Raw genomic sequence first — 26,281 nt, 5'->3', positions numbered from 1 at the left:
TATTAGCACAGCACTCAATATTGAACACTTCAGTCCTGTTGGCTGTCATAAGCCCAATAACACAGTCCAAGATAAGAAAATGTAAATAGTACTCACTGGGTTTGACCATCTGTATAGGCTCTGGATAGCGTGCGTCTCCTGCAGAGGTGTAAAACCGGGGAGATTCCTACGAGATCCAGCTGGAGCCAAGGAACCAGAAGAGCACCGCAGCAAAAAGTGGGGAACAAACCATAAAGAGCCGTAAAACAAGGTAATTTAATCCGAAATGAAGGTACACAGTAACATACAGGTAAACCAAGTAATCCTCTAACGCGGAAGCGCTGCACAAGCTCGAAACGCGTTAGAGGATCACTTGGTTTACCTGTATGTTACTGTGTACCTTCATTTCGGATGAAATTACCTTGTTTTACGGCTCTTTATGGTTTGGTCCCCACTTTTTGCTGTGGTGCTCTTCTGGTTCCTTGGCTCCAGCTGGATCTCGAAGGAATCTCTCCGGTTAAGTCTGTAATAAAATACAAATCAAAGGTAAATTATTTACGTTGCAATCTGTCTTAGAAAAAGATCATAAAGATTGTAAACCTCACCCCCCCAAAGTTGTTGGTTACCAGGATACCAGGAAATGGTTAACATTATACTTGCTTGGTGACGGCTGTCAATCAGTTTAATTTATTACGTATGTCGCATCATTAGTTCACTTTTCTCTTCACGTTAAAAGCAGGTTTGTATAATATCCCGGCCCCATGAATATACATTTTTTTGCTCTGTTTGCTGTAGTCTCTTGGCATTAATTAACCCCTTTAGCCCTGAAATTGCCCACTATCCAGCGCTGACCGGCGCCTCTCTCTGTTTCAGGGAGAGTATTTACAGACTCCTTCCTCAGACCACCCCAGAAAACGGGAGCAAAAACTTCGGTCTGTACAGCATCGACCCGACCACGCGCTACCCCAACGTCAACCTCAACTTCCTGCGGCCCAGCCAGGTAGGATTCTGGGAGACGAAATGGCCAGTGGCTTAATGTAGTACTGTGCCTGAGTAGGAAAATAAACAAATCTATGTATTCAAGCATTGGGGCAAAGCTCTTTATGTATTTTTAGGTTTGAGATTTTGCCAAGTTTGCATTTTTTTTAAATAGTTTTTATTTATTTATATGCTGTAAAAAAAAATATGCCGGGGAGGTCTTCTAAAATCATCGTTCTATGAAATACATTGAATTTGGGTGTTTATAAGTAGTGATAATGTGTGAAAATACTATTTTTATAAGAGGTGTTTTGTGAAGGTGTTTGTTTTTTGGGGGGGGGGGTGGGAGGGGGGGTTTGAGCAGGAAGTGAAGATCCACACCTCTTTAAATATAATGATTTAATTGCAGCAGCCAGAGCAGGGTTATTAGATGTAGTGAGTTTCTGGTTTGAATGCAGTACTAATGCTTGGGGTGAGTGTTGCACACACTGTAACACGGCTGCTGATATGAGGAGATGTGAAAGTATTGTATATTAATATGTTGTTGGGATAGTTTGGCCATAAATACTGGACGCTGGGTTTCCCAAGTGCTAAGCGCAGAATAAAACCCTATTGAATGTCTTGTGCCCCTGCCCAGGTACGTCACCTGTACAATACCAGCGAGATGAAGCACCTGAACATCGAGGTGGGGAACCTGGTGAACCCCAGGACACCCAAACTGGGCAGGAACGGTGAGTGCATCCAATGTAACCCAGGCTGTGCAATACGGCAGGGAAAAGCGTACAGGGGGTCCATGTTAAAATGCATAAGAAGTAAAGTGACACCCTGCGAGTGCTAATTTGCATGTCATTACCCAGAATCCCTGGCTGCAGTGGAAGCACTGTATGCTAAAATAATGGGGATAGGCAGGGTTGCAGACCTGTCAGACATGTGAATGTGTTCACAAGTGTTATTTTTATTTGCTCCCCTCATGATAAAATAGAAGTTCGGCTATTCCGTACCAAACCGTTACTAGTCTACATTGTATAGAAGTAAAATCCCTGTGTGAGCTCTCTACACCCAGCTGACCTATTTTTACATCTTGGTCCCAGCCTGTTGAAAATAGCAGCTATTTTAACACCGCTCAAAAAGTGTTGATCTCTGAGGAGCTGGATACAGCCCCAGAATTACATCCGTCAGACTGATCCTTCCTACGAACGGTGCTTTTTATTCTTCCCGTTGCAGAATCTGTCGCTCGCTCCAGTAAGCTGCTTGGATGGTGTCAGAAGCAGACGGAAGGTTACGCCGGAGTGAATGTTACCGACCTCACCACATCGTTGAAGAGCGGCCTTGCGCTTTGTGCCATAATCCACCGATACCGCCCTGAGCTCATGTAAGAAACCGGCGCGTGCTGTGCGTCTGAGGTTTTTTTTTTTATTTTTTTTTACGCTCTTGCGAGGCATAGCCTGGAAAATACTGTTGGTTTATTAAAGTTGGGGAGCAGAAGCCTCTTGAATGAGTCAGTTGTCGCCATATTAAGTGTCCCCATATTCAGTTTCTGCTGAAAAGCTGCATCGCTTGCTTTTATATGTCATCAAAAGTAGTGATACTTGGTACCTCATCAGTACCGTCTATGCACTTAAATGACCTTTTCCAATGAAGTACCTTGTGTACCCAGAACCCTTTGCATCTATGAAATAAGCGGGTGTGTACGCTTTACTGAGTCAATGCAACAAAAATTGTAACTGTACAATCTGTCTGTATGTAACATTTTTATATATACATGGAAAGGGAAACACAGGCGCAAATAATGTAAAGGCAACGAGGTAGCCAAATCAGAGTATCAGGGACATACAACAATGGGAACAAAGTATAGTAACCAAATAGACAATGAGCCTGAAAAAATAAAGAGAAGCAAATATGGTGAAGTAAGCTTGTATTGAGCTTGTGCGCAAAAGATGAAGGCTACTTACAAAGTAGCAGATGTTAACAGGTGTGTAGGATACATATGCTCCTCTCCAAACTGCAGTGCGATATGGCGGCTTGTCTTGACTCCAAGTGGAACGCCGAGACTCCCCACCGATGCCAAACACGACCGCAGCTGCCTCCTGTCTTTTCTTCCCAGTCCTCCAATTCCCGTGAGATAGCGGGGATGACATCAACAGAGATATATTGTGTCCGTTGACGAGGGGCAATAGAGCGTTATAACAGCCGAATGCAAGATAATAATATTGGTACTATACTGCTGCCACTATACTATAGAAGATTATAATAAAGATATCATAACAGCCTCTGCCTTGCGCGTTTCATCTATATTGTAATTTAGCCCCTGATGAAGTCTTGTCATAGACGAAACGCGTAGGGCGGAGGCTGTTGTGATATCTTTATTATAGCCTTCTATAGTATCTCTCCTATGGTAGCAGTTTAGTACCAATATTATTATCTTGTGTTCGGCTGTTGCTATTACTCCCTATTTCCCCTCATCAACGGACACAATGTCTCTCCTGACAGAGGGAAAGACAGAAGGCAGCTGCGGTCGTTTTGGTACTCTGATTTGGCTACCTCGTTGCCTTTACATTATTTGCGCCTGTGTTTCCCTTCCCCTATTTATTTTCTAAACTATTGTGTATAGATTTTACACACTGGCAGCATTTATTGTTACTACTTTTTTGCACATTTGACACATTTTGCGCACCTAATCATCTTCACTATTTATATATACACTTGTACAAAATATATATATTTTGTAACACCCCTCCCCACCCCCACCACACACCACTTTTTTTGTGTATATATATTTCGTCATACACTGACTCTCGCCCTTCTAATTTCATTCAATAGAAACCATGTGCTGTATCAATACATGTATTACCGTTGCTTTGTTCCTTGGGCCTTCTCGGCAGAGCCAGGAATCCAGACATCTACTAAAAACAAAAAAAGCGCACAGTATGTTTTTGGTGTTGGGGGGGGCCAGCACCATGTTATGATCCCCGTGGCAGTGATGGGGTTAACTCGTAGCACTGCAGAGGTGGGATTCTGCTTCCTTCCTTCCCGTCTCTGCTTGGTCACCTTTGCCCTCCGCTCAGCGATCAAAAAAAACCACCACTTCCTGAACCTGGTTTCCACCTTTTCTGGAATGTGTTGAATCGGCAGCCTCGTACGTGGTATTGTGAGGTGGGGGGACAACGCGTAATGTATCCGAAACACCCCGCTAAGGACAGGTGTCTGTTACATTGTGTCCGGCTGTCACAGCGCTAATAAACATAAGGGGAGAGGGGGCTTTAACTTTTGTTGACCACAGTGCTTTTAAAAAAAATTGGTGTTTTTAATCAATGATAACCTTAGCTGCCTGTATCTATTGGTTCTAGTGCATTATAAACAGTATTGATACTGTGTTGGACCCAAAATAAAAAATCGACGTTTAAAATTGGGGAGTATTTATTTTGATCAAGTTGTAGGAAGACTTATTTGATGTGTTTGCTTAAGGAGCAGAAGTGGCGAGGCTTCCTACGGTAACACGGTCTTGTCTCACCACCTGCCTCTCCCTGCAGAGACTTCGACTCGTTGGACGAGCACAACGTGGAGCGGAACAACCAGCTGGCGTTCGATATCGCCGAGCGAGAGCTGGGAATTTCCCCCATCATGACGGGCAAGGAGATGGCCTTGGTCGGGGAGCCGGACAAGCTTTCCATGGTGGTGTATCTCAGCCAGTTCTATGAGATGTTCAAGGAAGCCACTAACTCAGGTGTGTGGAAAGCGTGTGTGTGTGTGTGTGTGTGTGTGTGTGTGTGTGTGTGTGTGTGCGCGCGTGCGATATATACACGTGGGTGTGTGAAACTCGGACTTTGTACAATCAAAAAGAAAAGATGCCCGCAGACCTGCACCTGCTTTTACACAGTGCTGTACCTGTGTTTTTTTTTGCTTGTGTGGGTGCTACGTCTCTGCCTTAGTATTTTGGCTGCAGATACAGGGATCAGTAGCACTTCGTTACTTTTGCTTTAAGCTGGCTTGTCACATTGTATCCTCTCCTGAAGTTCTCTATGAGGGCCTGTCACGGGTGACCAGTACTTTTACACCGAAACCACCGTGATCACTAGCACCAGACAGGACAAGGTTGTTGAATAAAATGAGGTTTATTCTGGCACGCCAGCAGACAAAACAAGATACAATACCAACTGGGGACCTGGGGAGTAGACTCTAGCCTCGCTAGGTACAGGGGCCTGCTTCAAGAAGGCTTGCCCTGTCCGCTTCTCGTCCCGGATATCAGAGTGCTGATCACACAGCAGAGCCTCTGACCTGTATCTCCAGCTGGTCACTGTCAAGATCCAAACTCCTTCACAGAATGTCTCTCAGATGGTCCTCTGAGGGAATCTCCACACTCCTTCCCAGAGTGTCTCTCCCTCTGTTAGCCTCTACGAGGGAATCTCAGTTCTCTGATCAGCAGCAACCCTTATATAGCCCTCTGTTGCTATCCTTTCCATGGGAGGGGCTGCTGGCCAATCAGAGCAAACCTGATTGTCCACTCTTTCACACTGGACAAATGTCTGTAACACCTCCAAGCTCCCAACCATTGTCTCAATACACCTTTATCTGCAGTCCCCCTCCATACAAATGTACACATGCAAATCACATTACAAGTCTGCTATCTTAGAAATGCGTACATACAGTCACATAATCCAATCAACACTTTACAGGGCGGACTCCCAAATCACATCACAGTGCTTACACATAGATCACAAAACACGTTATCTCATATTGCTTGCTCAACTAGACTTGGGGATCGCATTAACAGGGAATAAAGTGCTTTGGAATACATTCTCACATACACTATGTATTATACATTCCTTGTTCTCCCCCAGATATTAAATACATTTGGTTGAAATAAGCCTTGCATAGGTGGCCATGTTATATGGATTTAGGGATAGCTAGCTGGGCTTCATTTCACTTTTGTGATGCCAGCAACCCCTACCGTCACAGGGCCAAACGTTGAAATCTGCCAATCGTTTTTGCCCCATCACTGCCAGAGGCACTAGCAATACATTGTAAATCGGGCAACACAGGGTTTCCTATTGTTTGCTTGCGTATAATGTTGACCAGTGTAACTGTTTTTAAACCTTCCTGGTGCTGTGGGGTTTACCTGCCTCGGTCCTGTGTTTACAGAAGGTGTGAATCAGAATCCAGATGAGAAGGCCGCGCTCCTCGCCAGCACAAAGTCTCCCATCTCCTTCCTCAGTAAGCTGGGACAGACCATCTCTCGGAAGCGCACTCCCAAGGTACATCCTCCCGTGTACTGTGTGTACTGTGTGTACTGTGTGTACTGTGTGTTCTGTGTGTACTGCGTGCTCAGCTGCGGCTTCTGCTCGGTTATTGAGGGGCAGCTTCTCCTAGTACAAAAGGGAACTAAGGGCCGTGACCTGTGTAATAGGGGAAATACCGAATGCACTGATTATATCCATTTGTTTTCTTGGCTTGCTACATTGTTGTAACAATGCAATGATGATGCTTGCATGCCTTGTATATTCTGAAACGAAGTGAAGCCCTGATGTATCTGTTCAATACTGTATTTTGAAGCCGTACAATACAAATGAGTGGGACTGAACTCTTCTCATATGGGGAGACAATATACACACGTAAAAACAGGAGTTGGGGGCCCATTCCCCACAGATCTTACAATCTAAATAGTAACTTTTTTTTTTTCCCACCCCATCCCTCTACAGGACAAGAAAGAAAAGGATCTGGACGGTTCAGGGAAGAGACGGCGGACGAGCCAGTCGGAAGATGTAAGTGCAGGAGATGTGCGCGTGGGCATTAGATTCGCCCCTTATTGCACTGCGCAGAAACGGCTTTCTTGTAGACATTCTTCACGTTTCCTTTTTTAAACCGAATCGCCTAAATCTCTAAATCCTCCAGTAGTTCCAATTTACTGCAAAATATCCTCGATCTTTTGTTCCTACTAACTCCCTGCTGCGTTCAGACGTCGTTACGGTCTGATGCTTTTAATGAGGGTGATGTTTTTTTTTCTTCTCGCCCCCTCATCTCCCCCTGCTTTCCCCCTCCCCCCAAACGGGTCTGGTTTTCATAATCTCTGCTTCAAGACTGAAGACTGAGCCACTTGTGCTGCAGCTGTGATATCCTGCAATCCGGACCTGTTGGGGGATGGTTGAGGGGGGGTGCTCTTGATCACTGCAGTAGAGCACTCCTGGTCTATGGATTTAGAATAAAGAGGGTAATACCATAATGGTGCAATAGCCCCAAACCCCCCACCCCCCCATGACTTTTATATAGAGGTTTTCCGTGATCGCTGCTTCCGAGTATATTGGATTACCGCCGCCGTGAAAATCTGGACAACGGCATATTGCAGCATAGAGGGAGAAGGAGCGGCTCAGTGAGTAAAGACACTGATTGGCACTGAGTTTGAAGCAGGGGAGCATGGTTCAATTCCCGGTGTCAGCTCCTTGTGACCTTGGGCAAGTCACTTTATGTCCCTGTGCCTCACGCACCAAAAACATAGATTGTAAGCTCCACGGGGCAGGGACCTGTGTCTGCAAAATGTCTCTGTAATGCGCTACGTAAAACTAGCAGCGCTATACAAGAACATGCTATTATTATGTATTCTTATTATGCCTATATGCGTTTAGCTCCTGTAATGTTAGTATCTTGCCGCCCTGATCATGTCCATTTTTTTTTCTCCCCTGCACTTAATGTGAAACGCTTCTCTCCTGAACAGAGCAGAAAAATAAAAAGGACAGAAATGTATTAAAGTAAAAAAGACAATTGAAATGTAATATGTAACATAATCAGGAGTGTGAACAACCGTTTACGGACTGGTAGCTCGTTGAATACTTCCTATTGGTAAAGGAAACAAATGTATTTATTTTTTTTAAATGTGGGTGCTGGAGTTATTCCCAGAGCTTTCTTTGCCAACATTTCCTACCAACCCTCCCGTGAGGAGGGAACATGGGATCTAACCTGTGTGCTCTCTTCCCCTCGCAGGAAGAACCCCCCCGTGCGCTGCGGGAGGAGAGGCCCTCGCTGGTGAGCTCCCTGGCAGAGCGTCGTATCGACAGCGCTGTCGGAAACCAGAACAAGGTGAAATCGATGGCCACGCAGCTCCTGGCAAAATTCGAGGAGAACGCCCCTGCCCCCAACGCAGGAATACGCAAGCAGGTAAGGGCAGGAGCGCTGCGTGCGGGATTATATGGTGCAGGTCACGGCAAGATTTGCAGGCATTTGGATTCCGGGAAACAAAACCCTATTGTATTTAATTATTCATGGTTGTAACCACACTTCATGTTCCAATAAGAGTTAATCAATGCTGCGTGCAGAGGTTTCCTAATCTGTGCCCCGTGTAATTCCATCTGTAAATAACCTGTGGGGGTCCATGGAAAGGTTTCCCATCGTGCAGAAAATGAACACTTAATCCAGTACCTCCACCAGAACTTCCTCAAACTCCTAGAACTAATTAATAATCGCAATGAGCAGCTGTAGCTTGGGGTGCGTGTTAACGCTGGTTCTTCGTGTATGTAATAACGTGTCCCGAGCTTCCCCGATCTCCCGGGACGCGTTATCGCATACATGGGGAAACTCTCCGGTTGGTCCGTTAAACGGTTTTACGAGCTGCAGGAAACGTCCACTTCTCTTGCATGGCACTAGTTACGATTTCTAAGGTTCCGGCTATTGTTACCCAAAGCTTTTGTTTTTCTTACTGTATAATCCTCCGTGCCTCGTGTTCACAGCCGGAGGAGTCTGCAATGGAATGTGGCTGGCTGCCTCTGCAGGGAAGGGGTTAATATGGAGGGGTTCTGTTAACCCTTTGCTGCTGAGGGATATACTCCGTTGGTCAGTGTGCTGTGTATTGGGGGGGATGGGGGGGCACTGCCTCTATGTAGGGGGGCATGTATGCGAGTCGTGAGATTGTCGCAGGACCCAGTCACCAAGGTTTTTGTTTTGTGATTTCTCCCATCTCTGCATTTTGGTTGATTTTTTTATTTTATTTTTCCCCTCTCCCCCCTTTTGTTCATCTTCCTCTTCCTTCCTCCTCCTCCTTTCTCCCTCATGACGCCCTCCCAACATCCTCCTGGCTGCCCCAAGAGACCCCTCCTGCCCTATCAGGAGCGCCTGCAAAATCCGTATGTCCCCAGGCAGGCAGAGCCTCAGTGGAAACAGGTAACCATAAATCGGAGAGTAGGGCAGGTGAGGGGGGGAGGGGGGCGGCAACATCTTATTGAGGGTCTGCACAGTGGTGTTCACCAGACACAGACCATGACACACCCTGCACGCTACAAAATACAGCCAAGATGTCATATTCATGAGTGTATCTACACACGTCCCCAAACCTGTTTATTCACACCATGGTCACTTCCGCAGCTTAACCTCTCGGTGACGAGGATTCTGGGTAGTGACATGCAAATGAGCACCCAATGCAGTCTAAAGCAGCCAATGGGTGTGTCACTTCGTTTCCTATCCATCTTGTACAGGGGCGGCCAATGTCGGTCCTCTATAACCACCAACAGTTCAGGTTTTAAGAATATCCCTGCTTCAGCACAGGTGGTTATAGAGGACTGGCATTGGCCACCCCATGTCTTGTACATAGATACCGTGGAACAGTGGTTCTCAAGCCTCTCCTTTGCAACACCAGCCACCCCAGGTTTTGGAAATAACCAGTGCACTGGCACACTGCTGCAGGCGCCTACATTTCATATGAATAGAAGGTAGGATGGTTGCCTCAGAAACCTGGTTTGGCTCCGAGAAGTTTGAGAATCTCTGCTGTAGAGCACAAAACAAACCTGCACTGAGCGGGTCCACGGACTCTGCACTTCATTGTCCCAGGTTGAGCTGTACAAGCGGTGTCATGCACCAGGTCAAAACTAGACAATCCATGCAATAAAATGGATAGGAAGCTTAAAGTAACACGTGGCACTCATTTGCATGCCACTACCCAGAATCCTTGTCTGCAGCATTACCATCTAGCGACTGGAGCAGGTGTAAATTCCCCCGCAGAAGACTCTCTCACTCTCATGGGTGTTCTACCTTGAAGGTGAAGAAACATTTTCCATAAATAAAAAAAAATCTACAATTCCTAAATAGCAAGACTGCTCTGTGCATTTGTATACCAGTCCCAGGGTAACTAGTACGCAGGTAACTTTGTATTGCAGGGCTGTTCCCCCTCTTCTCCACCCCACCCCTACAAATGTCTACTTATCAACTTAAATTGGCCTGGTTGTTCCTGGAAGTTGGCCTTGTTTGCCCAACTTGCTGGCTGTATCCCAGGTTCTGAGTTGTGAGCTGACCCAGAGCCGTGTTCGGGTTCCTTTATGCAGACCCGAGCCGGTTATGCTGGCAGAATGACACATAGTAATGTGTTTTTTGTATACAGCATGTCCGGTACAATAAGACCTACATTAAACTGAGCCTGATACCCATTACTGTATACTCCAGTGCTGTACACCATGATCTGGCAGCACGGACGAAGGTGCTGAGGTTGTTATATGGGGGAGGGCTTTTGCTCCACTGCAGCTCTTAACATGTTGCCAAGTAAGACTGCAGCTTTATCCGTATAACCTCTTGCATTCCAGGACAAGCGGTGAGCAGGAGGTTGCTATTGATGCTAACCGCTGATATGGACACTGTTGGCTCCCTGTGACCCTGAGCAAGTCTCCTCTCCCTGGGCCAGAGAATACAAATATTTAGATTGTAAGCTCTTCAGGGCTGGAATTCACTGGGCCCTGACACTCGTTTGTGCAGTGCAGCGTTCACAGTCTTAAAGTGCATAAAAAGTGAATTAAGATCCCAAAACCCACCTGTGAGTTATGGGTAGTACAGTATGTAGCGGCTATCTGCCTGCCCTGGTGGGCATGCCCAGTGTGTCTAGTTTGTCTCCAGGACCTGGAGCATCGTCCAGTACGGAATCCGGATGACCTGTTACCCTATCCTTATTTCTTCTTCTATTTTCTCTAACGAAGCCCAGGAACAACGAGCGATCTCGGACCTGCCCTAAAAAAGTCATCACTCTGTATTCGGGGTCCTCCTCTGTGCCTCTCCCTGTCCGGCAGGTGACTCGTCCTGCATGCACTGAGTGGCACATGGCTTCTGCTTTAGGCAAGCTAGGGGCTCCAGATCCACGGAACACTCTGATCCAGTCCTGCTTTTCTTTATCCCTGGGCAGTATTGGGTTATTGTCCCGGTTTTTACCTACAGTGTAATTAGGATGAGAAAAACCAGGACTGCATCAGTCTTTTCTAGTGACCTGGATTCCCTGAAGCGTTGCACTTGAGAGCGCAGTCCCCAGCCCGTGTTACGGAGTCCCGTGGCTGCTATCACTCCTGGATGGGCCTGGCATGTGGAACACGGGCGATACATTTACCTGCTGCAGAGTCGCCGTGTGCAATAATGTAACTTGTACATAGAGCAGGAAAAAACCCTTTGTGCGGTGATCTCCATATATACACTTATTTTTTCACACTATTAACCCTCTGCAGCTTTTCATTCCCGAACTCACAAAGGTTTTGCCAATACCCACCACTAACACACCGCTGTGATCTGTTTTTTTTTTGTGCAGTAATATCACCTTCAAATATTAATTGGACGCTTTATCGAAGAGACAACTGTGCCCTTCAGGTCCTGGGTTAGTGTCCCGAGACCTTTGTCCTTTGACACCATGGCATGTGTCCTTACCCAACACAGGTTTCCTCCGCTGTCTTCATGCACTTCACTAGGGGTGGCCAAATACAGTCGTAAAGGGCCACCAACATGTCAGGCTTTAAGGATATCCCTGCTTCAGCACAGGTGACGCAATCAGAATGACCCACCTGTGCGGAAGCAGGGATATTCCATGAACTGGAGTTGCCCACCCCTGCTCTAGGCTTTGGCTGAACGATACCTGCCACTTGTTGCCACGGGTGCCTACCATAGGCAGAGTAGATGGCAGCGCCAGCTTTATGATCCGTGAATATCCGCCACCTCCACGGTTCATTGTGTTCCTTTTCATTATTTTGTATTTTCTTTCCATCCTGTCTGCAGACCAACCTGGTACACATCCGTGCCCGCGGGGAGCAGTGTCCCAGCCCGGAGAGGGTAAGCGGCATGGGTTTGGCATGCTCGCTCACCACACGGCTGGGATCGGAGCGGTGGGGTTTTTCTCACTGTGTGGGAAATATCTACACTTGGATACACTATTACTTTTTACAGCACTGTGTGTTTCACCCTTTCCAACCCCAGGGTAAATAGGATAGATTCATCCCTGCTCCCTTTTATCTAACACTTGGAAAATGAGTTTTCCTTCTCAACCTCTCTTACAATGAACATGCTTTGCTGTGAAATGTGTGTTATTTGGCACCACCAACATTAAATTAGTTTGTCTTCACTCACCAAATCACTAAATAGGGGGCACTGTTTGATTTGAAGAGATTCTATTTAAATAAGGGGAGGGGGAGTGTCACGTACGGCACAACTGTGAACACATGATCTGCATACAGGACAAGGGTTAATACACAGCTCGCAAGCTGTCCCACTTTTCACCTTTGCAAATGTCCCTCAAATGGACAATATCTCCCCTACATCCGTCCGCAATATACCATCTGTCACAAACTGCACACAAGTGGGCACATGGCATAGACATGCAACCAGGGTTAATACACACGGCTTGGTCAACTCGCTTTTCCACCCCCCCGCAAGGTACGGTCAATGAGTTATAACACCGTACTCAATTACAATCTATACGCTGCCACCACCCGAGAAGCACAATTTTTGCACAAATGATGTAACATTTATATCTGCCAGGGTCTCAGGTCCCTTTTTATTATAGAAGAAGAAAAACTATGCACTTAACACACCTGTTGTAGCAAAAATTGTCCGAAAATGTAAATACTCTCCAGGACGTGCAACCATTCATTCAGAGCCCAAAGCTATATATATCTATATCTATAATTACAGGAACATACAATTACAGGAAATGCAGGACAGTTTCTCAATTACAGGATAAAACAGATCCCTATAATAAGTTGCCATATGTCAGGATTTTCTCCCAGAGAGGTCGCTGGCAAAGAATGGAGACTTCACATGTTTGGTCCAAAACACACCTCTGTTGAAATCTGATTTTCATAATACTTTGACCAGACTTAAGTACGATTTTCTTTCCTCCCCCCTCCCCCCCCATTGACAAAGCCCATCACTGTCATAAATCAGCTGTGAGATTAACCGTTTTGTGAGGGTAAGATAACTTCTACAACACCCACGTTTAAACTTTCCCTCTGTATATAAAGGCACTTATAACTTCCCTTCTGTAGTACCTAGATACACGTGAGTCACATCAATAGATTGAGGCGATTATGACGGACACAACGAGACAAAGTATGACTGTCTTGCCCCTAAAATTGAGAGACATGGATATTTGTCCCTTATTACCTGCTAGACCTCATGTATCTGGCCTTATTCTGTTCGTCTCCCTGTCGCGAATGCAAATATCGAGATTTTTATATTTCATCGCTGGCAAGTCTAGGATTCCATATTTCATATCTTTTTGGATGGTACTGGATAGCCTCCCCCCTCCCCCCGGCACTCCATAAAGTCCTTAAAGGAATGCTTTGAAATCCCTTAACTGGGACCATTAACCCCTGAAGCACCAGATTGATTAAAATGCATATCTCATGATATTATCATGACAGGGTGTAAGGTGCCATTTGTGCAAGGTTTGTGCAGTTCTCTCCTTAAACAAACAGGTTTATGTTCAGAGCCTGGTCAAACCCTCAACAATGGGGGCTCTTGGAATCTCCTTCCCTCTGCAGCGGGTTTTCGGGATGTGATCTGCATTTTCCGTCTGTTCTCATAACTCTCTCCCCCTCTCCAGCCTGAGTCTGAGACGCCCCATTGCTCACATCTCGACCAGTGGCAGCAATCCCTCGCCCTGCACTCCTCTGACCGCCCCTCTTCCCCCTCGTCCGATTCCCTCCGACAGGTAGCATGTTTTGCGGCAGACACGCGTGGCCTGGGGCTGCATCACGTGTGCGGTGTTCAGCTTGTGCTGGCTTTGGTTTGTGTTACACAGATTTGTCCCGTGTCTTTCTTGAAAGGTGAACACTGTTGTATGAAATATATAATCTATTTAATTTGCACTTGTCGTGTCAGTGGCACTCCTTAAATAAAAAAAGGCAATTTTTATAACCATGTGCATTGTGACAAACGGCTTACTCCGGGGCTCCGTCGTTTGTCCGGGACTGTTTAGAACACGGTCTTTTAGGGTAGGTTAAATGATGAGGCGTCACGTACTGTTCCTTTAAACAGGCTATGCCTGGTTTATTCAGTCCCAGGCACTGAGACTGCCACAGTGCATACAACAGAAAACAGATCAAAACAAAAGCTGCTCACCTGAGCGATAACTTAACTTAGATATCCCTGACTCAGGGTTGGAAGTGGCTTTTCCACTTCCAACATCAAAACACGGTACTTTTGCAGTCTTACACAAATGAACAGAAAGATTGAACCTGTTTGGGGAAGAGGCTTCTCCCCTCTGTAGTTCAGCAGCCTTCCAGCCTCCTGGCTCTTGTGGGGAGACCAGAGCAAACAGGAAATCAGTCTTTCATACCTGATTCCTAATTAGCATGACAGGTGACAGAAATCAGGCAGCAGACAAACTCTGGTCTGGATCTCTCATCCCTCAGTTCCAGCGCTTGCCAAACTGTGGGATGGAGTGTATGTATTATAAGGCTGCACTCCCAGGCCAAACAGGATAGAAACTGTCTAGTATCCTGGGAGCCCTATATACGGAATTTATTACCATCCCCTGGTTTCTGTCACATATCCTCCCCCCCAGCTCAGACCTCGAGGGATGAGCGACCATGGATATTAGGGAGTGCATCCTTGACAACCCGTCAGCATTGCCATGTTTGTGCCCTGACCTGTGTTCCACAGAAAATTTAAAGGGTTGTAGGCTTAGGAACCACCTGGTCACTCTAGCATTCTTTTCCCTGTTTTGACACATCCAGGTAAGGGGTGCATGATCTGTGACCAACCGGAATTTTCTCCCCAACAGGTAGTATTTGAGCGTCTCTACAGCCCACTTTATTGCGAGACACTCTTTCTCTACTATGGAGTAATTTTTCTCCTGGGGATTTAGTTTCCTACTTAAATAAAGGATGGGGTGCTCCTCACCTTGAGACTCCTGGGAGAGTACCGCCCCCAGCCCTACCTCAGATGCGTCGGTTTGGACTACGAACTCTTTGGAGAAGTCAGGTGTGACCAACACTGGTTGGGCACAGAGAGCTTCTTTCAGGCTTCTAAAGGCCTGTTCGGTTTCGGGGGACCACTTTACCATTAGCGGTCCTCTTGCTTTTGTGAGGTCAGTTAGTGGGGTTGCCTTAGTTGCAAAATTGGGAATAAACCTTCTATAGTACCCAATTAACCCCAAAAAGGTCCTTACTTGTTTTTTTGTAACTGGCCTTGGCCAATTTTGTATCGCCTCCACTTTGAGTGTTTGGGGTTTGAGTAAACCTCTGCCAATAGAATATCCCAGATACTTGGCCTCCTCCAGACCAATAGTGCATTTAGCGGGGTTAGCAGTTAGTCCAGCAGACCGGACTGCGTCAAGCACAGCTTGGACCTTTGGAAGGTGGGATTGCCAATCTTCACTATGGATTACCACATCATCCAGGTAGGCGGCAGCATACCGAGCATGTGGTTTTAAAATTTTATCCATCATTCTTTGGAATGTGGCGGGAGCTCCATGTAAGCCAAAAGGCAACACCTTATACTGAAAGAGGCCGTCTGGGGTTGAGAAGGCTGTCTTTTCTTTTGCCCTTTCTGTGAGGGGAACCTGCCAGTACCCTTTTGTTAGGTCTAGGGTTGTGAGATATTGGGCTTTGCCCAGTCTCTCTACAAGTTCATCTACCCTGGGCATAGGATAAGTATCAAATTTTGACACCGCGTTTAGTTTCCGGTAGTCATTACAAAACCTTGTTGTACCATCTGGCTTTGGGACTAAGACTATAGGGCTGTTCCACCCACTTTGGGATTCCTCAATTACACCTAGTTTTAGCATTTTTTTAACCTCTAAACTTATAGCCTTTCTTTTGGCCTCTGGGATTCGGTACGGTTTAAGGTTAACTCGGACCCCCGGTTCAGAGACTAGGTCATGTTCAATTACGCTAGTTCTACCTGGCCGTATAGAGAAGATTTCTTTGTTTCTTTTCACTAAATTCTGAACCTCTCGTTTCTGATGAACAGACAGGGTTTCAGCTATGCTAACCTCTGGGTCAGTTTCTTGATTCTCTGACGGACCTGGGGGTACTAGGGTTAACAAGACTTCTCTATCTTTCCAGGGCTTGAGTAGGTTTATATGGTAAATTTGCTCAGGTTTCCTCCTACCTGGCTGTCTTACCTTATAATTTACTTCTCCCACTCTTTCCAAGACCTCATATGGCCCATGCCATTTAGCAAGGAATTTACTCTCCACGGTGGGAACCAGAACTAGTACCCTATCACCTGGAGAAAAAATTCTGACCCTAGCACCCTTATTATATTTATTCCTCTGTGCTTCTTGAGCTTTCTCCATGTGTTCCCTCACTATGGGTAGGACTGCAGCAATGCGGTCCTGCATCTGGGCAACATGCTCTATTACACTTCTGTAAGGGGTAACCTCGTGTTCCCAAGTCTCTTTGGCTATATCCAGTAAGCCCCTTGGGTGTCGGCCATACAATAGTTCAAACGGGGAGAAGCCAGTGGATGATTGGGGAACTTCCCTAATGGCAAATAACAGGTACGGTAACAAACAATCCCAGTTTTTCCCATCTTTATCAACCGCCCGCCGTAACATGCTCTTTAAGGTTTTATTGAACCTTTCCATTAAACCATCTGTTTGTGGATGATAGACTGAGGTTCTGAGATGCTTGATTTTTAGGAGTTTACATAGCTCTTTCGTTACTTGGGACATAAATGGTGTTCCCTGGTCAGATAGAATCTCTTTAGGAATCCCGACCCGGGAAAACAGAACTACTAACTCTTTTGCTATGTTTTTAGCTGAGGTGCTACGTAGGGGAACTGCCTCCGGATATCGGGTGGCATAATCTAATATTACCAATATATGCTGATGTCCCCTAGCAGACTTTATTAGGGGTCCTACTAGATCCATAGCAATCCGGTCAAATGGTACCTCTATTATGGGAAGGGGTACCAATGGGCTGCGGTACGCCTTGAACAGGGCGGTGATCTGACATTCTGGGCATGAGGAACAATAATTCGTAATTTCTGCCAGAACCCCAGGCCAATAGAAGCTTCGAAGAACCTTTTCTTTTGTCTTTTCCACCCCTAGGTGTCCCCCCAATGGATGACTATGTGCGAGGTGTAATACTACGTTACGGAATGTCCGTGGTACCAACAATTGTTTAGTTGTAACTGATTTCCTTTTATCAACCCGATATACTAGGTCGTTCTCTACCTCGAAGTAGGGGTAAGCAAGTGACCTATCTGGTTGGCCAGGAGTACTATTCTGGTCCCGTATATTTCCCCTTGCTACCGCTAATGTGGGGTCCTCCCACTGGGCCTTCTTAAAACTCCCAGGACTGACCTCTATGTCAGCGAGGGTCTTATCCGGTTCTGGGGTGGTAAGTGTCTGCTCAACATCTTGATTTGGGGTATTCCCTACCAAAGTAGTGATGGGGAAGGGAATTTTACAGCACTCCTCCTTTTCCCCCTTCTTATTTGGGCCCTCGTCAACCTCCATTTCTGAAAAAGGGAAAGGATTTGTTTCTTCTAATACTTCATTATGGTCCGCTATTGAACTCTGGGTGCTATTCTGAGCGGGGGACCACATTTTTAGAAAATGGGGAAAGTCGGTCCCTATTAACACATCATGTGCCAGTTTGGGTACAATACCCACCTTGAAATCTAAAGAACCAAACTCTGTTTAAAAAAAAACATCAACAGTGGAATATTCATGATTATCCCCATGTATACAACAAATTGCCACTCTTTGTGAACTGTTTCCCTGTTTCTTCTTAATGGGCAAGAGGTATTCGGACACTAGTGTGACCATGCTCCCAGAGTCAAGAAGTGCCCGAACCCTCTTACCATTAACCTTTACAAATGCCCACAGATGGTTATTCAAGGGGTCCTCTGGGCTAGGGCCCATACATTGGGACAACAGCGAATAAGGTTCCACGCTGTTGCATTGCATGGGCTCATCATTTAGTGGGCAGATTTTTGCTGTGTGGCCCCTCTCATGACAATTTACACATTTAGGTACATAGTCTGTGTCCCACTTAGAGCCTTTTCCCGGCTCCCCATGTTGGCTATTGCCCTTAGTGTGCGAACCACTGTTGCTGGTGCTGCGTGAAGGTGGTCGCCGCTCTTCAGCGCCCCTTAACCCCGGTACCCTTTTACCGTCTCTGGAAGAGTCCTGGAACCTCGGGTAGTGGGGTTGCTCCACGACTGTGGGTTGCGGGTGCTCTTCTGCTGCATTGTACCTTTCTACGAGGGCCACAAGCTCATCCGCATTGTGGGGGTCACTCCGACTGACCCAACGGCGTAAGGCAGAGGGAAGTTTCCTCAAGAACTGGTCCATGACCAACCGTTCCACGATGTGGCTGGCTGAGTTGATCTCGGGTTGTAGCCACTTCCGGGCGAGGTGGATGAGGTCATACATCTGGCTTCGGGTGGCTTTATCCATCGTGAAGGACCATGCGTGAAACCTTTGGGCGCGAACAGCCGTGGTTACGCCGAGGCGGGCGAGGATCTCGAACTTCAATTTTGCATAGACGTTAGCTTCGGCTGGCTCTAGATCAAAGTAAGCCTTCTGGGGTTCGCCGCTTAGGAAGGGTGCGATTAGACCAGCCCACTCAGCTTCTGGCCATCCCTCTCTCTGTGCCGTGCGTTCAAACGTGAGAAGATAGGCTTCCACATCATCCGAGGGTCCCATCTTCTGAAGGTAGTGGCTTGCCCTGGTCATTTTCGGTACTGGGGCTGCCGCTGCCAGTGGAAGGTTACTGATAGTCCCCCTCAGGATCTCGAGTTCCTGCTGAAAGCCCTGAGCGAACCGCTGTTGCTCCTCTCTCAGCAAGCGGTTTGTCTCTTGCTGGTTTGCATTCGCGTTTTGCAGGGCTTCATTCGTCTGTTGCTGGTTTGCATTCGCCTGTTGCTGGTTGGCATTCGCCTGTTGCTGGTTGGCATTAATCTCTTGCTGGGCTATTAGCAGCTGTTGATGGGCTGCATTCGTCTGCTGCTGGTTTGCATTAGTTTCTTGCTGGGCTATTAACAGTTGTTGCTGGGTTTCATTCGCGTCTTTCTGGGCAGCGACATTGCGTACCAGCGCACCCACCACGTCTTCCATCTTGTTTGCAGAGGATGAAAAAAAACTTTTTTTTTTTTTTTTTTTTTTTTTCAAAGTTCTTCAACCCGCAGACCCCCTAGTGCTCTGCCCGCATTCTCCACCATATGTGACAAACGGCTTACTCCGGGGCTCCGTCGTTTGTCCGGGACTGTTTAGAACACGGTCTTTTAGGGTAGGTTAAATGATGAGGCGTCACGTACTGTTCCTTTAAACAGGCTTTGCCTGGTTTATTCAGTCCCAGGCACTGAGACTGCCACAGTGCATACAACAGAAAACAGATCAAAACAAAAGCTGCTCACCTGAGCGATAACTTAACTTAGATATCCCTGACTCAGGGTTGGAAGTGGCTTTTCCACTTCCAACATCAAAACACGGTACTTTTGCAGTCTTACACAAATGAACAGAAAGATTGAACCTGTTTGGGGAAGAGGCTTCTCCCCTCTGTAGTTCAGCAGCCTTCCAGCCTCCTGGCTCTTGTGGGGAGACCAGAGCAAACAGGAAATCAGTCTTTCATACCTGATTCCTAATTAGCATGACAGGTGACAGAAATCAGGCAGCAGACAAACTCTGGTCTGGATCTCTCATCCCTCAGTTCCAGCGCTTGCCAAACTGTGGGATGGAGTGTATGTATTATAAGGCTGCACTCCCAGGCCAAACAGGATAGAAACTGTCTAGTATCCTGGGAGCCCTATATACGGAATTTATTACCATCCCCTGGTTTCTGTCACAGCATGTATAGGGATCTCCGTAAATAGACCATACATCACCCAAACTAGAGTCTGGGAAAATGAAGATACAGCACACGTATGTACAATGAAAATAATCTATATTTGTAGTCCAAGAGAAACACCTAGGTTTCAGTCCTACACAAAGGACCTTCTCAGGCTTGTATAAATTATGGTTTTCCCAACTGCCGGAAGACCATGAAATGTCCAACCAGAAAAGCCCGCGAAACAGAGGCCCTGCAGTGCCCCCAGGTTGCATAGTGACCGAAGTAAACAGATGTGCAGTAAAAATGTGGCCAGGTCAGGTATCTGCTCTCTGCAGGAGCAGGGCCAGGTGCTGAACAAGCAGAAGTCCGCATATAGTGACAGTCCGGGTAAGACTGTGGCAGTGATGCTGACTGCTGGCTCCTTTTTAATCCTGCTGTAGGGGAGTCTATAACAAAAACTGTGCACGGCCTTTGGAATACTCCTGTAATAAATATCCACACGGACAACCTGATGCTGAGGACAAGCCGTGCACTGTGTTCTTCTAGGAGAAACAAGTGTAAGATGCACAACATTTGCAATATGGATATTTGATGTGGGCAGTAATGTGTCAGACAGAGGACTGACCTCCCACCCCGACCGGACTAATGATTGTGACACTGCATATTATGAATGTGCTTGATCAATGGATTTACATTGCCTGCTACTTGCCACTATTGATGACAATTTCTGTTGTTATTTTGATTAGTTTATATTTTGTTACACTGACTCTATATACGGACTTTGCTTGTTCAGCGCCTCGCCCTGCTCCCACAGAGCGCAGATGCCTGGCCACACTTTAATTGTGCGTCTGTTTACTTCTGTTGCTATGGAGCCTGGCACTGTGGGGCCCCAGTTCTACGGGGCGTTCCTGGTTGGCCTTTTTTTCTCCAGCCCCCCCCCCCCTACCGTCTGCAGCTGTTGGGTATAAGTCCTTTTGGTGTTTCCCCGTACAATACGAACCTAAAGGTCTTTTGTTTGACCAAAACGTAGGTGTTTCTCTTGGACTAAAAATATGTTTCACTTTACATTCGTGTGCTGGATCTTCATTTTATCGTGCGTTCCATCGCTCTCCTGCAAAGCTTACAATCTAATCTGATTGTCCGGTGCCTCAAACTAACCCGAGGCTTCCCCAAAGGAATAAAAGTTGTGTTGAGACTTCAAAAATATTTCTGCAGAAATATTTTCTAGTGCAAAATGGAGAAATAAGAATTTTGCGCTAAGTCTGCAGTGTCACTGACACTATAAATGTAACACTAGGTAGCAATTATCTATTTCCTTTCCACTTCCTCCCCGTCCATCAGGCAGCCCAATTGGTTTATAGTCTTCACCTCCTTCGGTAGGACAGGAAGAAACTCGTACCGGCCCTATGAAGGGCACATACAGCTTTACTTCTGCAGTGGTTTTTTTTTTTGCCTGTCCTACTTGCTGGTAAGTGCTGGCAGGTAACAACCCAAGACCGGGCTACCTGGGGATAAGTGGGACTAGGATGTCCCTTCGCTCAAGCGGAAAGCGTCAGTAAGGGCCAGCTCACATCGGAGCCTGGGTCCCCTACACAAGCGGCAGTCGCTTACCTCGTAGGGGCTGGCAGAGACTTGACCAGCATCCGCACAGTCCCTCTTCAGCAGCGCTTAGGCCGTGACCGCGGTTGCTGCGGGTGGCGGCACCCACACGGACCGCATCCCGCTCAGGCTAGTCCTTTCCATGTCGGCTTGGAAGCTCTGAGACAACGGCATCTGACGTCCATAAAAGGCGTCGGAGCCTGGGCCGTGTCAGGCTCGAAATTCACATAGAGCGGCGGCGTCTGACGTCTCTAAAGGGGCGTCGGAGCTCATGTGGACCGTTCCCCAGCCATCTATGCAAATGGAAGACCCAGGGGAAGCCTACGAGACTAGAGAAGACGAACCGCGTTACTCTGCATTATTACGGGGGTAGAAACAAAGTTTCCTGACCTGTTCATCTGAGGAAAGTGAAGTAAGGTTATAATACAGTATACAAATTTAGCAGTAGAAGATACTGACAAGCTGTTGAAAGCGGTAAAAACAGTAATGGAAACTGGGGATGTAAAGCAGCCCCTAAAAAAGCAGGATTGCATGTTTATAGGATCCCATAGGTCAAGGGTCTTTCCGGTACTTGCAGTCAGTGATGAATGGAGAAATGTAAACACCCTGGTCCAGACACATTCATCGGATGTACCCATTTGACATGAGTCCAGAGCATAGGATAATCCTCCAAAGGTAGATATCCTGGTAGCGAGACTGCCTAGAAGATCTGCTATTACCTAGAACAGCGGTTCCCAACTCCAGTCTTCAAGTACCCCCAGCAGGTCAGGTTTTACGCGCATCACTGCTTAAGCACATGTGCCTCAATTAGTGGCTATCATTTTGATTGAGCCACCTGTATTGACGCAGGAATATCCTTAAAACTTGACCTGTTGGGGGTTCTTGGGGACTTGTGTTGGGAACCCATTACCTTAGTTGATGGCTCATGTTTTCGGCATCCAATGGATAAGCGAGCAGAATGTGCAAGCCCAGTCATGAAGACTCTTGTCAATGCATAGTGCCCCATACAATGTCAGCCTGCATTACCAGATCACTAAGAACTTGGTAACACAGATCTCCAGGGTTCAGATCCCGAAGCTATTCCCTCTGGTAAAACTGGGCATCGATTACTTGTGATGCATCTGATATCCACTCGCCTGGCAGCTCAGTGTATGGCCCTATCAACAGCGGCCTGCAGGGCATTCTACTTAAAGGCTTGAGTTGCTGGTACCATGTACAAGATCAAACTTTGCTCCATGCTGTTCGCATGCTCCTTGTTCTTTTGAAGCAGAACTGGATCAGTTGGTGAACAAGTTGAGGACAAGGCGAGAGCTTTTCCCCAGGACCTGTACTGTAATGTTTGTGAAGCGCTGAGTACACTTTTGGCGCTATATAAATAAAGACATACAATACAGGACCGAGGAGCCGACAAATCATACAGGTTGTTTTTCCGTGGCTCACGACAATCTCAGAATTCAGGTCCTACAAGAACTTCAAGGGGCATTCATCTTCCTCGAGAAGCAGATCAGGGGGAAGATCTTCAAGAGGCCAGGTCATTGGGTGGCCCAAATTTTTCGACCAGCAATTTTTTGATGCTAGCAACTGTTCAGGGGGAAGGCTGTGATTCTTTGCCACACAGAGGCTTCACTTAATTGCTGGACCCAGCGATCTGTTGATGGAAAGGGGGTATTCGATAGTTTACAGATAGGCCTGCAAGAAGATTTGTTGCCACGCCTTCACCGATATGTCCAAACGAGGGGAGTTGTGAGAGGCAGTACAAATGTTCAGAGCAACACGAGTGGTCACTCCTGTACCAAAGCATCAAGAAACAGGGACATATTCAATCATGTTCATGGTTCCAAAAGGAACCGGAGAATTCAGACCAGTCCTGGATCTCAAATCTGTAAATATGTTCGTAGGGAACATTTCAAGATGGACTCAGTCGTCGAACATCATTGGTCGAGAGGATTTCATGGCCACGATCAATAACGCATACCTGCATTCCCGTCTGCTGAGTTCATCAGAAGTTCTGAAGATTTGCCGTCCTGGAAGAGCGTGTAGTAAAACGTCTTCAGTTCAGGGCTTTGCACTTCCGCCTTTCCTGCGCCCTCAGTTACTATAAAAGTGAGGCTAGTGGCAGCAGCTATCCGAGAGCAGGGCACTACCGAGATGCCCCATCTATACGACTGGCTTCTAAAAGCAGCATCACAGCAGTTTCTAATCCGTCACTTCCAGTATGTTCTGGAATTACTACAAACTTCGGCTGGGTCATCTGGAAAATGCACATCAACCACAGCACAGAGCATGCCGTTCCTGGGGGTACAATTCAACACAACGCCGCAGGGTCTATCCGACACTGGAAAAGGGGATAGGTCAGATGTTGGAGAACTGCCCCCAAAATATCACTGCGTCAGGCCATGGACATGACTACATGTAAAACCACTCCAGACAGACTTTGTTGAGGTGGTTCAGAAACCCACGAACACTAGAGAAATGGTGAATGCTCATGCCACACCAGGGCTTCACTAAGGTGGTGTCAGCAGAAGGCAAACTCCAACAGGATGCTCTTTATAGATGCCAGTATGGACCGTCCTTACCACAGATTCCAGTCAGTTTGTTTAAGCCGCACAGTGGCAAACGTATGATTCAGGGGCAATGGCAAAAAAGTTTGAAACGGTTTCCATCAAATCTGTAATGGAGGGCACTTTTCAGAGCTCTAAACACATTCCAAGTTCAATTGTGACGTCTTAGACTGCGCTTGTAGTCCCAACGGCGTGTCAAAACAAGTGTTAGTCGCCGCGTGCGCTTATAGTAGGCGCGACGGCTTGGTCGCGATCGCTGGAAGTCAATGAAAATGAGGGTGAACCGCTCACGGCCACGCCCCCCAATCACCGTCTCTTGCCTCCTTCACTATAGGCAAAAAACGCGACGGATGGCGTCGCCTTGCCATAGCCAGGACTATAAGCGCGGCCTTATCAGGATTCAAACAGACAATGTGGTAGCCGCCTGAAAGAAGGATAATTCTGACAGATGTTCCTTAAAGTAACGCCACGTTTTAAGGGGCTCAGTTTAGAATGCAGGTGTAGTACGGCCTTGTGTATTGTGTGACTTGGACAAGATCTTCAAAGCACTTTTCCATAAGGAACCTGCTTAATAAATGTAAACTGTAGTAATTGTACCTTCCCTGACCCATCCAAACTCTAAACGGTCCCAGCCAATCATGTCGGTGTTCGTTATACAATATCGGCAATATTTCCACTATGTCGGCAAGTAAACGAAGTCCTGTAGATATCGTTGTTGACTATTGAATTGATCTGTTAATGGACCAGATAAATATTGGAGATCAGTAGGGGTTAAGCACTTGACCATGAACTTCTCTCCATGTGCTCATCTTTGAGGCACATTGGCTCAGTTTGGGCCTGTCCCGCTTATCTTGCACAATGCTGTAGCATGACTTCTCCTTTTCTTGCCAGAGAATCGGCAGAAAATGTCAGGAATACAAAGTTGGCAATAGATGTCATTGTCAGAAATGTGTCACATTTACTCTGTGTGGAATACAGAATATGTTCTCTTGCATATTCCCCTCGTTTGTGTCACTCATGCGTAAACATCGTGAAATGTTGTGGTGAGTGTAGTAGGGCAGGGGTGCACAATCTTTTGCCGGCTCCCCCGCCCCCCCCCCCCCCCCTGCTCATGCCCCTCCTCATGCCCCTCTTCCTTACCTTGGCTCCAGCGTTCTGTGACCCCGCAGCGTTGCCATGGCGATGCGTCTCCAGAAGCCATCTGAGCCAAGGTAAGGGACCTTGCAGGCCTCTGTAAGTGCCTCACCCCCCGCTGAGAATCTCCCGCACCCTTGTGTCTTTGTGTTCCCGTTGGACATCATCGTTTGGAGGTTATCTCCCATCATTGTAAACACTTGCATATCCTCCACAGGTGTTACCATGCCTCATAGCTTATTCCAGGGGAGCGCAATCTTTTTTTTCCCCTGCGCCCCTCTGCCAGCTGTCGTCCTCTCCGCGCGCCTCCCTCCTTACCTTGGTTCCGGCATCTGGGCGTCATTTGACACTGCGTTGCCATGGCGACGTGTCTCCAGATGTCGGCTGAACCACGGTAAGTAAGGCTTACAGAGGCCTTCGCCGATTCCCCGGCATTTAATTTAAGTGCCTCCGGGAAGCGCGTGGTGCCCCTGTAAACCCTGCGCCCCCCTGCAGATAATCTCGCGCCCCCCCCCCCCATTTGCGCACCGCTGGCTTATCTTTTTGGCACAGAAGTAAACTTTTTTGAACAATTGTAGTGGCAAATCCTCTTTAGACCAATGGCTAATTACAATTAGAATAACACAGATAAAATATATGAATATACATAGTCATAGTGGTTATTGATTACATTGATTTGACATTTCAAAAATCTAACAATACTGTAATAGTATCTGTATTCTATATTCTTGATCAATTAATATGGGTAATCTGAGGAAGTAAATGCCAGAAACTATGCATTATGTATAGTCCTAGTTCTGTTAAAAAGAATGCCTTTTTATCTGCGTATAACGACGTTGGCAATAGATGCGATAGCAGACATTTGTCACACAGATCCAATTCTGTATAGCACACAGAATAAATCTTTCTTACACAGCCACATATATGAAACCAATAAGTGGGCACGAAGAGCCTAATGCTCATAAGAGAAGCCACTCGGATACTGACGTGGGCAGAAAACAAGTTTTTGACCTGTCAGCCGTT

The 26,281-nt window shown here is 46.8% G+C and overlaps 1 protein-coding gene across 23 annotated transcripts in view; it reads left to right on the top strand.

Annotated features, from left to right (window-relative positions):
• MICAL3 (microtubule associated monooxygenase, calponin and LIM domain containing 3) overlaps positions 1–26,281 on the top strand; it is a 182,579-nt gene that overhangs the window by 80,338 nt on the left and 75,960 nt on the right. For 16 of the 23 annotated variants that reach the window (XM_075602430.1, XM_075602434.1, XM_075602432.1 and 13 more), the window contains exons 10-20: positions 853–979; positions 1,595–1,688; positions 2,182–2,329; positions 4,488–4,681; positions 6,097–6,209; positions 6,654–6,716; positions 7,930–8,103; positions 9,028–9,102; positions 10,899–10,988; positions 11,956–12,009; positions 13,781–13,888. In XM_075602430.1, the coding sequence (XP_075458545.1) occupies positions 853–979; positions 1,595–1,688; positions 2,182–2,329; positions 4,488–4,681; positions 6,097–6,209; positions 6,654–6,716; positions 7,930–8,103; positions 9,028–9,102; positions 10,899–10,988; positions 11,956–12,009; positions 13,781–13,888 (1,240 nt within the window). The remainder of the gene's footprint in view (positions 1–852; positions 980–1,594; positions 1,689–2,181; positions 2,330–4,487; positions 4,682–6,096; positions 6,210–6,653; positions 6,717–7,929; positions 8,104–9,027; positions 9,103–10,898; positions 10,989–11,955; positions 12,010–13,780; positions 13,889–26,281) is intronic. The other 7 variants (XM_075602450.1, XM_075602451.1, XM_075602452.1 and 4 more) reach the window with 3 other exon arrangements.

The sequence above is a fragment of the Ascaphus truei genome, chromosome 5 (assembly GCF_040206685.1).
Source record: "Ascaphus truei isolate aAscTru1 chromosome 5, aAscTru1.hap1, whole genome shotgun sequence".
NCBI classification, from domain to species: domain Eukaryota; kingdom Metazoa; phylum Chordata; class Amphibia; order Anura; family Ascaphidae; genus Ascaphus; species Ascaphus truei.
Note: the sequence above shows the minus strand (reverse complement) of the source record. Positions and strands in the feature narration are given on the sequence as shown.